This window comes from Dermacentor variabilis, chromosome 5 (assembly GCF_050947875.1).
Source record: "Dermacentor variabilis isolate Ectoservices chromosome 5, ASM5094787v1, whole genome shotgun sequence".
Classification (NCBI taxonomy): Eukaryota; Metazoa; Arthropoda; class Arachnida; order Ixodida; family Ixodidae; genus Dermacentor; species Dermacentor variabilis.
In genome coordinates, this window is record NC_134572.1 from 25,066,532 (window position 1) to 25,081,358 (window position 14,827).

The window sequence follows — 14,827 nt, forward strand, 5'->3', positions numbered from 1 at the left end:
AAGGTTGAATTGTAACAACCCTTTTATCGCTTCACTAACAATCTTTGCTCTTTGTCTCTTGCAGGGGAGCCAACGAGTCATGTATTTGGGGCTCTACACGATGGTGTTTTTGAGGGACGCATCGAGACAACAAAGGGCCACTACTACGCAGAGCGGGCCAACAAATACTTTGCTGAAGACCTACCATACCACTCCATCATGTATTCTGCCAATGATGTTGAACTTCCAGGCCACGAGAATGACACTACTCAGCCTGGCTGTGGCATCACGGAGGACGTGCGGCAGTGGATGGACAGAGTTGCCAACAGCGCTGTGCCAGACACAGCTGTGAGTTGTCTACCGTTTCTGCATTGCTGCTGTTCTTCCATGTGCCCGGGCCCTTCCAGCCATAATTTGTCGGTGCAACATTCTGGGAGACAATGTTGGGCAGTGTTCTGAGCCCTGAGCCAATTAATGTTTTAAGCCCACCCTGGGATTTTAATCTCCTGTCTAGGTTGCAGAGCAAGTGTCTTACCTTGACGATAGAAAGTGCTGTCATCATAATAGCATTTGTATTCTTTGGCAATGGTTTTCATGATAAGTAAGTATAAGTACAAGTTTTATTTTGCAGGTTAGCTGGAGGGTTTTCTGGCTATAAGCTGCATGAGCAGCTTGACTATGTCCAGAAAACCCCTACAAGCAGTAGCGCACGAGTGGTACAGAAATCACACACATACAATAGTTACAGTCAATAAAGAGAATACATTCACCAGTTATACATAAAGAGTCTAATAATCTTTAAAAACAATAGAATTTAAATTTAAAATTTAAACAATAGAATTGAAAATAGAAATGCTCAAATGGTCATACAAATGTTCAGAATTAAATAATAGGAATAATCAAGCAAAACATAAGAAAGACATAATATCACATTTCAACAAAATATTTCCACAGCTCAGCTTTGGTATATCCTATTGTGTGTTTATACATGTTTAGAACATGGGCCAGGTTGCAAGACAACATTTGTAATGTATAATTAGTGCAAAAACATGGTATATTCCATGTATTAATAATTCTTGTGTGTATTTTAGCATGACGCATGTCCAAAGATGCCAGAGTCAAATAAAAATCGGCAATGGATGCCGTTGAAAAATACATTTTTTGTAACAACTTAAAGTGATACAAACGGTTGACCCAGACAATGTTATGGGCTTCAAAAGCATACTTGGAGGTAGCTGTATTATAAACATTGGCAATTATTCTAACAATTTTCTTTTGCTGTACGAGAACCTTATTTGTGTTTGTTTTGGTCGTTGTGGCCCATACTAAATTGCAGTAGTTAAGGTGAGAAAACATGCTCCTTTGGGGGTCACCACAACTGATAAGCAAAAGGGATGAAAGTTCATTATCTAAAGACACCGACTGGCTTCTGTTTTGGAGATATCCTTCAAGCAATGTGAGTGGCCTTGACACATGTGAAAGGTTGACCCACTACAGCGTGCTCTCTTGGTAGCAGCATTTGCTTTCTTCGTGTACTAACAGTGGCAGTTTATGGAAATAAGCCGTATCTAAAGAATGTGCCTGTAGATAAGCCTGGCTCTTTAGAAAGAAGAGTGAGTTGGCCATTTAGGTACCTCCTGTAAGGTTGCTGTATACTTGAGTGTAACATCATTTCCTTGTCTATTGCCCCCGCCACCTGTTGTTTCTTTCATTGGTTAGCACCGCAAAGAAGGCTCATCCAGCCCAGTCAGCCATTTTGGCCTTCTATTGCAATAGTAGTTGGTGTGGACAATCAAAGCACATTTGGGCTGGTGCTGCCACCACTATTGCTGACCTAGCAGTATCGAGAACCCATGCCTGCCCCGTGCATGGAGGGTTAGAAGGTTTCCAAAAATGTGCAGTGCAAAAAACAATGAAACCAAGTACACACACCCTCACGCTTTGCTCGCTCATTTCTGCAGCTGAGCAAGGGCAGGGGTCTCCCTTCCACTGCTTACATGAGCGTTGTGCGCAGAAACATTAGCGTTCCTACTGAGCAGCAGTGTGCATACCACACCGTGGTGCATACTGTAATGCGAGGGGAGTAGACAGTACATTTTTAGCTACATACACTGATGCTTTTTTTTTGGTCACATCTTGCACAACATTGAGGTGGGAGGACTGCAGTGCTGATGGTGGAACTCTTCATCCTGCCAGAGTTGTGGAACACCTAATAGCAACCAGGGTACTATTTCTGCTGTGCAGCAGAAATAGCAGCACTTGCCTAACATGCTGTGTCATGCCAACATATCACTCCCGTATATTCTTAGAACACTATCTGAGCATTTTCAGTGCAATGCTAAACCTTGCTATGGCTTTTGGTGCTTTGTTGCTTGAAAGAAACTGCCCAATTTGTTTATTTACCATTTGATTTATAAAAGAAAGGCAGCGAGAGGGTGGCTATGTGGAAAGAATGTTGCCAACACCAAAGAATCGCACTATGGAAAGAGTCTACTGGGATGTTAAACTCCTCGTGTCCTCCCCTTTGCAACTTGCACACTTGTTTGGAAGGAATGGTTGGGCATGCGTGTACAGTCAAACCTTGTTATAACAAAATAATCTATATAATGAAATAAGTGAAATTTCCTTTGAAATCCCCATTTAGATTCATGTTGCAGTACCTGAATAACGGATGTAATGAAGTTATGGATATAAAAAAGTAATTCTGGCTCCCACTTCAGCTTTATTATAACGAGGTTTTGGTGTAGTGTTTTAAAGGCATTGCAATGTGTGTGGGCGTGCATGTGCATGTCGTGGGAGTGACGCTGGCCTAATTGCAGTTAGTGCCTTGGATGCGTATCAGAACGACCTGCTCATGCTTTCTCGAAACCTGCTTACAGGAAAGTGGCTGGAGCAAGCCAAGGCGTGCTGTGCGCTCTCCAAGTGAGGAGCGGCATCACCATTTTTCGGAGGCACCGCAGGCCAAGTATTTGCGGTCGGCAGGCAGCCTGCATCTGGGCACAGGAGGGACCAGCTATCTGCCCAAGAGACGCGTCTGCAACCTGTTTGTGCAGACGGACACCTTCCTCTGGGACCACATCACAAGCACGGGCAGGGACCCTGTCAAGGCACGCGAGGAGATCTCGTCTCTCATAGCCCAGCATGTCGAGGCTGCCAGCCGCATCTACCGAAGCACAAACTTCAATGGCATTCGGGATATCAAGTTCGCTGTGCAGAGGATACGGGTGCGTGATGAACAGGACTGCATTACTAGAGAGTTTTAATTTGCCCGTACAGTATTTATAATTACCATTAATAAAATGCTGGCTTATTACTAGTGTTTTAATTTGTCCATATTTTTAATTACCATTTACAAAATGCTGGGTTATTGGGCACGTAAATACAAGCTGTCGGATTGGTGGTGCAAAGTCTATGCAGAGAAGGCACACCTGTTATTGCAGTAATGAACTGTACTCAGCTTGTTTGCCGGCATAAAGCGTTAGCAGCGACGAAATCAACAATATGCAGTCTCTTTTATTTTACATTGCTTTGACGAGAACACTCGTATAGCACATTTGTTTGGTGTATTGCTAAACAAAGCATCACAAGATGTTGCTACCAGCGTTGTTAGTGCCATCCGCGATTTCTATAACCTGCTAGTATGTCTGTAAAGAATATTACATATAAATGGGAGCTAAAGCTCTCTGTACTGTCTGCCTTGTGCAGCCAAACTGCATTACCGTATTGAAGTAGCATCTGAAACGAGAATGTGTGTTTTAGGTTTGATTTTGCAGTAAGCAATAGGAAACCACCATAGTCGAAGGAATCGCTGTACAGAACCACACAAAAACCAATTCATTAGTCTTATCCTCAAAAGGTACCATTTAAAACGCATTGCTCTTGGTGGCCTCGCATTTGCCACAGCAATATGGCCTCTCTTCTTTAGGTGGTGCAGAAGTGTGGATTTTTGTTACATGCCACACAATTCAAATGTTTGAAAGGATTTGTAAATTACGAAGACTGTGCTTAAGCAAAACATTTCTCCACTTTTAACTCTTACAGCATCAGACATTGCTGTCACTGTTGCGTTTCAAAAACGCATCTAACCATGAGCACGAGCATGGTTAGTGCTCGTGTCTGCTTCACAGTGCCCAATGATTCACTATTTCAGTGTTGACTATGATGAGGTTCGTCTTCAGCAATACAATATCAAAGTTATGTTTGAATTTCCTTCTTTAGAATGTTGCTTATGTGCTCACAAAGCATGAATGACACTTCAGAATTTCCCAGAACTCAGTTAGAATTTAACAGACGGATTCTGTTATATCATGACATTATCGTATTTACTCGCATAATGATCGCACTCGTGTAATGATCGCACTCCTGAATTTTGGCGTCAAAATTCAATTTTTTTTTATTTCCCGTGTAATGATTGTAACTTGTCGTAGTCATATGTCGTGTGCCAAGTCTAGCTAATAATGACCGCGCTTACCATCTGTCGAATGCTACGCGAACGACTCTTGAGGACAAACCAAGCGGTCTGCACGCACCAAACACTCTTAAGCAGATGCCCCATTTCATTCCTTTCATCGCTTTCCGCACTTCCGTGACAAAACAAAAAAAAGGTACAACCAAACATGCCTTTATTATGTGTAGGCTTTAAAATGGTTGTGGTCAACAACAAAAAAGGCGCCTTTCGATTCTTCTCGTCTGCACTCGTGTGCACGCAACAAATCACGGGCGGCAACGATAGCAGCCACGTTTACACTGATGTTAGAAGTGCACTCTATTCATACGCCGATGCTTGTAACACAGCTAAGATATTCACCCACCCTTAGTGGAAACGTGTCATATTAGGATAGTAGTGAAGACAAATACCGCAGTTTCCGCAGCGTGCCCGCCACATGTTTTTATGTCACTGGCAGCTAAGCTCGCCCATCATTTTCTGTCCCCTCAAAGTGGACATGGCTATGTTATTACCACAAACTTGCCGAAATTAACTATATTATTCATTACTGATATGAAAGAAACTGTTTCAATACATGTAATGTACTCACGAGAAGAGTAATCGCGTTCGGTGCGTTCGGCTTGCTCCGCTGGCCGCCATTTTTTGTTTTGGTGTCCCGCACTACGTACAGCAGCAGCCGCCTAGTTGTTGACCTGTTGTCATCCCACAGCAAACATGGGATGAAAAAAAAATTTTTTTTTCTTTTTGCTGGAAATTTAACCCACGTAATGATCGCAACGCTGAATTTGCGTCAATTTTTTCTTTTTTTGACAAGAAAGTGCAATCATTATGCGAGTAGATACGGTAAATTTTGAAAGTGCCATATTTGGTGCAACAGAGAGCTGCTTCACATTGCTGGGCAGGACTAGGAGTCATACATGCAAGCAATAATGGATTCTGTAGGGCAGGTGAGTCATAAAAAAGCCTGCATTGTGGCTTAGCGAGTGGTGGGAAGCACCAGTAAGATGCCTTCATCTTCAGCATCATGTTTTTGATAGCTTGAAAAAAAAAATACACATCGAAGGTGGTACGGCTTATATGAATGAGAAGTATTCGATCTACAATGCCAGAAATGCTGTCAGCCACACTTTCGTATGTGTTCAATGCGAAGTCTTGCAACATCTTGTGAAAGTGAGACTATCTTTGAAGGTAATTGCCAGAGAATACAACCCCTGGATACACAAGCGATGTACCATTTTTATTTTTTTCAGTACTTACGAATTAGACTACCCAGGAATTCTAACTGCTAACGGCTCCTTTCTGTCTCGCACTGTTATTTGAAAAGCTGTAGAGCACATTCAGGAACATTCTTTTTGCTTTCATGTTGCCTTTTATCATGTGTCCACATGTTTCATGTTCTATAGAAGACATACACAGTGTGAGAGAAGAAAATACATTGCAGCAGATTCTTGAGCCTGGGTTGAGGAATCAATGGAGAGTGCGAGAAGTCTGGTGGAAAAATCGCGCTGCACTGCTCTATGGTGGGAACAGTGACACTACTGACCAAATATGATTTATTGCTGATGCGAGAGTGTCAAACAGCCACTTGGATGAAAAAAGCCAACGTCTATCTGTAGCAGTGGAATGGCACCTAAACTCTCATTGCCACTGGCTGCGACGCGACATCACGAGCAAGCCTCAATGGAGTAGAGCGGGCTAAAGGGAACGCCTGCTGCTGCAGTGACGTGCCAGGTGTTGCATGAGGGTAGAGGGCATCGCCGTGATGCCATGTCACCCTCGCTTTCGGCACAAGCCGCCCCTCGATAGAGCAGAGCGATAGCAGGCCTGTGCACTCTCCTTTATGACATCATGCTACTTGAACCGAAATACCCATTGTCAAGGCCAGCGTGATGAAAGCGATGACGTCAAAATCATCGCAGCTTACTCGGGAGCGTCCCCATTAGATTCTGTGGCAGTTGGGCAAGGCAGCATGGATCGAAGTGCACACGCCTTTTGCTACCTAGGAGGCATTGGCAGAGTGGGTGAAAGGTGCACCTGTTGCGGCAGTAGCAGGTCATGTGTTACGTGAAGGGAGAGGGCATCGCCGGCTCGGTGGCATGCGGTGTTGGCACTGCAGGCTGCTGCTGCTTGCTTTCTCGGGCAGCACATACAGCTGTGGTACACTACCTGCAGTGCAAAACTCAAACTGCTCAGCGCCGTTCAATTGTACATTAATGCTTTCTTTTGCATTCGCAACCCGTAAGAAGTACTTGGGTATCCTCGGATCTTTTTTGGGCTTTCTCTGTGTGAATACTAAACTTGCCTTTACATTAAAGAAACAAGCGGCAATATTTTCCTAGCTATATAATGTTTCTCTTTCTCAGCTAAGTACGTAATGTTTCTCAACCTTAGCACAGCCCACCTTATGCATGCAGTTGATTTGAAATTTGGGGTCTGTGCAGCTATATTGCATATGCTTAAGGCTCATTATATCTTCGCAGTGTCAATAACAACTTGTCATTTATGATTAACTCTCTGTATTAATGTGGACCATTCTTTGCAGATCAATGACAGCTCAGCGTGTTACGATGAAAGGCACCGTCGGTCAAATGCGTTTTGTGCGGGCAACCTGGACGCATCCAACTTCTTGAACCTCAACTCCCTGTCCAACCACGACGACTTCTGCCTGGCCTATGTGTGGACTTTCCGTGATTTCCAGCATGGCACCTTGGGTCTGGCCTGGGTGGCATCGGTTAATGGTAGGCTTTAAAATCCCCCTTTTTGTCATTGACATACGGTGAAGCACTTGTAACGTTGGTGCATTGAAGTTTATTTGAGTGAAAAACCTGAATATTACTAGTGCATAATGGAGCCAGACAAAGAAAACATTGCTAAATATGTTTGTTAAGAACTATGAAGATACGAGGCAGTTCTCTTGTAGTAGTAATAACTGGTTGTTTATTTCAATAATTAGATAAAGGAAAAGGAATGGGAGGAAAATTGCTGCTGACTGCAATAACTGTCTAGCGCAGTCTGCTGACACCAGAATCGCGGTCATCATTCGTATACCCTCCACGCTGAAATGGTTCACGCTAGATTGGTTCCCTTGTGAAACCCTGCAAAAGAGCATTTCTTTCATCAAATAGAGGCCAGCATTGAAACTTGTGCATGCTCGCACTGCTCCTTATAATATTTTTCAGCATCTTCCACACTACCTTGGCATTCAGTTGCATGACAGGCACCGTGATTGTTGTCAAGCTAGCAAAGAATGTTCTTAGGCAGGGCTTTTAGTGTTGCTGTGGAAGATAAAAGAATTGGGAGATAAGGTTCAAAAATATTGCGAGTTGATGGCAACAAAAAAAAAAACTACGATAGGGCAAATCTATAAAGTTACAAAATCGTCACTTTCTGGCAATAACCATTTTGCTTGAAAGGGTCAAATGTGACTGTAACATAGCAGCCAAAGGAATATGGCTATGGCTGATTTCTTCTTTTTAAAAATTTTTTCACATATCCACTTTTCAAAGGCTGTGAGACTTCTTCAATACTAATGTGGGACTTAGTGTGGAACCCTTTTTGTTGATTCGGTTGACACCTGCTACTTTGCTCTATTTGTAGGTGCATCTGGCGGAATCTGTGAGAAGTACAAGACATACTCTGAGAACATCAATGGAAAGTCGGAGAATGTCAAACGCAGTCTCAACACGGGCATCATAACATTCCTCAATCACAATGCCAAGATCCCGCTCAAGGTGTCAGAGATCACATTTGCCCATGAGATTGGCCACAACTTTGGCTCACCTGTGAGTGCCCTGCAATGTTAAAACTATCGAAGCTCTGGCTTTCTTGACAAATGCCTTCATTGTTTGTTGTTGTTACAGTCCTATCTACAATTGAACCTCATTAATATGTACCGGGCAGGAACGTGGTAGATCTATGCACTAAACGGTGGTGCAGTGAAATCTCATTACTACAAACTTCACATTACAGTGAAGCCTTGTTAAACCGTAGTCGGCCGGAGCTTGGAAAAAGTACGTACTAAATGGTAGTACTACTTAACTGAAATAGCGTGAGATCGCCCACTTCAATAAAACTTGGTGCTGGGCTAGTTGGTGATGCATTCTTTAAAACTGATGATATCGCTAAAAGGGACAAACACACGGTGAAAAGGCAACACGATGACGAGGGAACGCTGCTGACTGGTTTATTTTTGAAAAGTGTTCAATATTTAAGACAATCACAACACATGCACACAACCGAACTGCGCCAGCCTTCTTTATCGCAAACAGTCATGGAAAGTGAAATGATAAAACACCCAAACAGCAAGAAGTGAACACATGACCAATTGATGAAATGTCATATGTTACGGCTTTTCAAATCTCTCCAGAAGTGTGCGGTCAGTCGAGTACAAATTTATTGAAACATCGCTGATGCACAGACACGCCTTTTTTTGTATGTGGAATGCTTCTAGCAAAACTCTAGCTTTAGCGCTTGCACTTCTGCCCAGAACCTTTGCTTCTTTGAACCGTGGCACGCACTTGCAAACCATCACATGCGAAACTAAATTCGCAAGTTCGTCTTGTTTTGTTAAGTTTTGAGAGTGTTCCCGTAAGTGGTCATTGAGGCAATGCCCCGTCTGCTCGATATAGCACTTGCCGCAAGACAGAGGTATAAAGTATACCACTCCTAGGGCACACCTGACGAAGACATCATGCTGCTTTTTGTAACCGCGCTGACCTTCACCGCAGATGCGGGGGCACAGCTTCGCCAACTCGTTTGGCGCAGAAAATCAAGCAGCATGTTGTGCCTGCTGGCCACTTTTTTGAGGTTGTGTGAAACTTTATGAATGTAAGGCATCACCTCAGGTTTGGTCTTCACGCATTCAGGTACAGCCTTCATTTGTCGGGGACCAAATTTCTTGAGGAGGGTTTCAGTGACTGCTACAAGGACCGAGCAAGGGAAGCCTGCAGTCAAAAGCTTGCGAACCTTATTCTCAAAACTAAAAAGCACATCCCGCACGACTTTTGAAGCGCCGACTCCACGCAGAGCGATGCAAGTGCTCTTTTCACGGTCTTTGAATGAGATGATTCATAGGGCAAAAGCTTTTTCTTTGCACGTTGGAAATACGCCCAACAGGTGTGTCCCTTAATTATCCTCAGCCTGAGATCTATAAAATGTATCTCGCCATTTTGCGGAAGTTCATGGGTAAAAGCCAGGCCTTTACCATGGTCATTAAAAGTACTCAAGACCTGTCGTACGTAATCTTCAGAAGAGGTGTAATTACAAGCTTTTAAAACGATTTAAAAAATCTGACTTTTGGGAAGCCGGTCTAGAAATTCGCTCGCTGCAATCTGCCTGCATCGCAATAAAACACTGCACCTAGCTTCGTTGTACTTTTGACGGTGCAAATCGACCGACAACTTGCCGAAAACACGAAAAATCCTAGCATCGCTAGCGGCGAGTCAGGCTGTCAACATGGTGGGTCAACGCAAGCTGGTGGGTCAACCCAAGCTGGTGTTCCCCGGCAATTTTCTCGAGCTGGTCATGCTCAATTCACGCCACACGACTTTAGACAAACGGTTTAAATTAATGGTAGGAGCGTTGAATGTTGTTCCTAGACATTTGTAAATGGCGCAGACGTGACGGTGTGCAAACACCGACATTCGAACTGTATGTTTAGTCCAGGGTCGTCAACAATGGTGCGCCGATAAACTCTCATTTTGCAAACTTCACGGCTGCACAGCTCAGGAAAAAAACTGCCCAGCGATCATGCAATGCCTTTGCTGCAAGACAGTTCAGTTTTCACAATCGTGCTGCATGCCCACGATGAGCGTCTAATCGTTTTTTTTTAGCACCACAAACATAACTTTAGTCTCAAGCCACGAGATTTGCGGCGCTTTCCAACGCGTCACTCTCGTAATCTCCCATGACCTCCACACCCCCCTATAAAAGCCGGCCACTGCTTTTCCCTCCTCATTTGCTCTCCAGTCTGCAAGCCGTTTAAATGCCAGTCACTCCTCTGATTCGCCTTCATATGAACTCCTCGATGCCAGTTTTGACGTTGCTGCTCCTCCAAAGCTGCCCCCTTCCAGCCTGCCCTCCCGAGCACAATCTTCCATTAAAAGGTTCTGTGGTTCCTGCTTCTTGGTCTCCAGAACCCCAATCACCTTTCTTCCGCTACATGTGAAGCAGACGCCAAACAAGATGCCCTGACGACATTGTGAAGCTTCTGCCTTCTGCATCGCCCTTCGCGTTCAGTCACTTTGGCACCGACAGCACGTGCGTTTGAATCCATGCTGCAGGCCATATGATTGTGTGTTATTTGAAGTGCTTCGTTAGGCGTGCCTCGCGTCTGCTTTTGTGGTCTACAGTGATAAATGGCTTTGTCAGTCTCCGGGTGAAGGTGTCTAACTTTGGAGCAGAAAGTTCTGCTGATGAAAGAAGTGGGAAAAGGTCAGCAGAAAACTGACATCGTGAAGGAATTCACCATGCCACCATCTACTTTATCAACTGTATTGAAAAACAAGAAAGCTGTGCCGGATGGCTTTGAAAAGAGCTTCTCGGTGAAGAGAAAGAGGAACTGCGATTAAAAATACCCCGAAGTCGAAGGTGCACTTCTACAGTGGCTGAAGAACGCCAGGAGTGCAAATCTCCCCGTACGTGGACCTGCACTTACTGCAAAAGCCTAAGCTCTCACCCTCCAAATGGGCCATAAAGATATCAAGTGTGGCCCGCTTGAGCGGTTCAAGAAATGACACAGCGTGACATCGAAGTCAATCGTTCGCGAAAGCGCAGCCATGAACCGTGACACTGTAGACGTATGGTGCCAACATGGGCTCCAAGCTCTACTTGAAGAGTATGAAGACAAAGACATCCTCAATCTAGATGAGGCGGCATATTTCTACAAGATGCTACCAAATTGCATGTTCGCTACTGCTGGTGGATCCTCATCCGGAGAAAAACAGAGAAAGAAGCGGGTCACAGTGCTGTTCGGTGCCAATGCAACAGGCGAGGACAAGCTTTTCTTGTTGATACTGGGGAAGGCAGAGAAGTCATGGTGATTCCGAAATGCAACTACTCCCAAGGAATGCATCTACAGAAGTAACAAGCAAGCATGGATGACTGCTGCTATTTTTGAAGACTATGTGCGCCTTCTGGATATATGGTTCGACGTAAAAAATCGGCAAGTGCTTTTCATAATTTACGATTTTCCGAGCCACGAGAAGATCGACAACCTCAAGGCAACAACCTCAAATTCCATAGCGATAGCTGTGGAATTTTTGCCTGTAAACACGACCGTGGTATTGCAACCGATGGATCAGGGCATCATTGAGACCACCTGGAAGCTGTACCGCAAGGCTCTTTTGCAGCTTATGCTCACAGCGTATGATGCCAGCAAGAGGTACAACATTGATTTGCTTGGTGTGATCCATTTGCTGAACTTTTCATGGAAAGAACTCGCACCTTCAAAGGTCTCCAAGTGCTTTGCACACGCCGGCTTTTCCCGTGCCGTCGTCAGTGACCCTCACGGTGACCAGCCTGACGATGACCGAACTTGAAGCTGCAGGAGCGCCTTGAAAGCGAGGGACCTTCTTTGCAGCTTCTGACTCTAGTCGGGTTTGACTGTATTAGGGCCATGGCATTACCCATTCAGTGCTGACATAGCAAGGTGTTTGGGTGAAGCAATGTGTTAACGTTCCAGAACAGTCACTCGCACAGGTAGCACTTGTGTTGTGTCAGGATAAAGCAAACAGTGTGATTCAGTTTAAGCACAGAGACTTTCCCCCTTCACATGGGGGCTGCCGGTATGCTTCATTATGTCCATGTATGGCTGCCTGCTAACCTACAGCTGTCTCACTGTTTGTGCTACAGCATGACTACCCACCAGAGTGCGTGCCAGGAGGAACGTTGGGCAACTACATCATGTATGCCAGTGCTACCCAAGGTCACCAGCCCAACAACCAGCGTTTCTCACCATGCAGCATACGCAACATCTCCGCTGTGCTGTCAGCAATATTACGCGGAGAGCAGAAGGAGAACTGCTTCCAAGGTGAGTGTTGGCGTTACACAAGTGCAATCGACTGAACTGAGCATAGCAACATTTTGTAATGCCTCTGTGCAGCAGATGGGGCTTTGGTGTTGAGCTTCCTCGATTTTTCTTCTGATTGTTCCCTTGTTTAGTGTGTGCTACCCCTACAGCAACTGCTTTCTCAGCACCTCTAATGAACCTTTACTTTATTTTATTTTTTACTCTCTTTCTCTTTCATGCTTTGTGATTTCTGTGTTTCTTTCCTATCCTGTTCCTATTCCAACCTATCCCATCTTTTTTTGAAGCAAGGGGCCATTGTAAACCTCCTGAGCTAATTACCAGCTCTTTCAGTTTTTCCTTATCATATTTTTGCCCTCCCCCCGCTCCCACTGCCATGTGTCTTTTTTGTAAGCTACAGTACTCGTGGTTTTCCTCAGACACTGTCTCCACATCATGAAAGTTTAGTAGCTGCATCTGTGTAGAAGCAGAAGTTCAGATACCACAAATGGTTTCTTTTATTGCGGTCTAGACATGCAGTCCAAAATTGAGTGGCGCTGGGCAGGTGTGCATATTCAACAAATGCATTCCTTATCTCAGTTCCAGGCCGTGCAGCAGTCCCAGAAGGATATATTATTTTTAATTGGTGCTGTGATCTCCTAACTTGTGCGTTTGACAGTTTACCAGGTCATTTTTTAATTATACTTGGTAGTTTGGACAAGAATGATTGTCAACACCATAAGACAGGGGCACCAATGAAATAGACAAGTACACATAGGCACACAAAACTAGTGCTTTTGCTTGCATCGTCTGCTTGGCCATGCCCACAAGCACAATACAGTGCTCGTCACTCGGTGATATCCACAAAGCAGACTTGAGTCATTTGTTATTAGCCGAGGCCCAAGGGTATGATTCATGTTTAATTTCCTTACAATGCTTGTTGTTTTTCCTATGTGCACTCATTAAGAAATGAGCATGATCCATCATGGAAGTTTTTAATGGTGTGAGTTTTATGCACATGTAAGTACTCTTACCTACATCATAGTTGTGTTTTGTTAGTCATTTTAGAGTATTGACTGTCTGTTGACAGACACACAATATTGTCAAACATCTGGGCAGATGCGCTTCGGCCAGACAATGAAGTGCCCCATCACTGCTGTGCCTGCTTCCTTCCACATGTGCAGAGGACGAGGGCCCGTTCTGCGGCAACAAGATTGTGGAAGGGGATGAGGAGTGTGACTGTGGCTACGAGGAGCAGGAGTGCATGGAGGACTGCTGCTACCCTCGTGAACACCAGGGCAAGGGTTGCACCCGAAAGCCCAGAGCCATTTGCAGGTAATACAGTCGACTCTGATTACAACGGACCCCAATAATCCAACAGAAAACACCCGTTCTATCCGAAGTCCATAATATCTGAGACGCCTCACTTCCGAAACTTTCATCACAATGTCTAGCAACTTTATTGCGAAGAGTGAGTGAGGAATGTCCAAAGTAAAAAAAATATAAAATAAAAGTCGCAGTTAAGCATCAATTGCGATAGCAAATTGAGCAAAATAAGTGCGACATCAGCAGCGAGTGAATTGACCTCCGTGCTGTCTCTCGCTTCAGCACGAACTGAACATCGAAAGCACTGCACATATGAAGCTACCGGCACTGGGCGCACTTTGTCCACATCGCAGATTACTTTCAAGATATGTTGCGCGCACAGCCGCGCCGTTAACAGCAGCCACCGGAGTAGAACCCCCCTTCTTTCCTTCGCCTCTCCCCCGTGCCTCGCGCGCAGAAGACCGAGCACTTCCGCCCCGCTTTCCTCCCTTCCTCGGGTGCAAGGTATTGAGCCGCAATCCTTGGCTGACCCTCACAAGTCAGTTGCCAGCCCGTGTTGACACAGCAAAAGTCCATTTTATATGCCCAATTTTGACAAAAAATTGCTGCTGATTTCGTCCACTGTGGCGTATAGTCTATTGTATTGCGATCCGTTAAAAAGTGAACTTCATTGCATTAGTAAAATAGGCAGACCAAACTAAGGTTTAAACATGGTCTGTTATATCCAAATGTCTGTTCAACGTGGGTCCATTTTAATGAGTGTAGACTGTATAGTATATTGTAGGTACTTAGGTACGGAAAGAATCCCCAGATCTCGGAATATTACCGTATTTACTCGCACAATGATCGCACTTTTTTGTCAGAAAAATTGATGCAAAATCAGGGGTGCGATCATTACGCGGGTTAAATTTCCCACGAAAAGAAAAAAAAAACATTTTTTTCGACCCACGTTTGCTGCGCGACACCAAAACAAAAATGGCGGCCGGCGGAGCAAGCCGAACGTGCCAAACGCTATTTTTTTTTCTTCTCGTGAGTACATTACGTGCATTGAAACAGTTTCTTCCGTATCA

The 14,827-nt window shown here is 44.5% G+C and overlaps 1 protein-coding gene across 2 annotated transcripts in view; it reads left to right on the plus strand.

Annotated features, from left to right (window-relative positions):
* kuz (zinc-dependent metalloprotease kuz) overlaps window positions 1-14,827 on the plus strand; it is a 51,307-nt gene that overhangs the window by 17,233 nt on the left and 19,247 nt on the right. For both annotated transcript variants that reach the window (XM_075691980.1, XM_075691981.1), the window contains exons 4-9: window positions 65-327; window positions 2,859-3,203; window positions 6,969-7,164; window positions 8,024-8,208; window positions 12,278-12,455; window positions 13,616-13,766. In XM_075691980.1, the coding sequence (XP_075548095.1) occupies window positions 65-327; window positions 2,859-3,203; window positions 6,969-7,164; window positions 8,024-8,208; window positions 12,278-12,455; window positions 13,616-13,766 (1,318 nt within the window). The remainder of the gene's footprint in view (window positions 1-64; window positions 328-2,858; window positions 3,204-6,968; window positions 7,165-8,023; window positions 8,209-12,277; window positions 12,456-13,615; window positions 13,767-14,827) is intronic.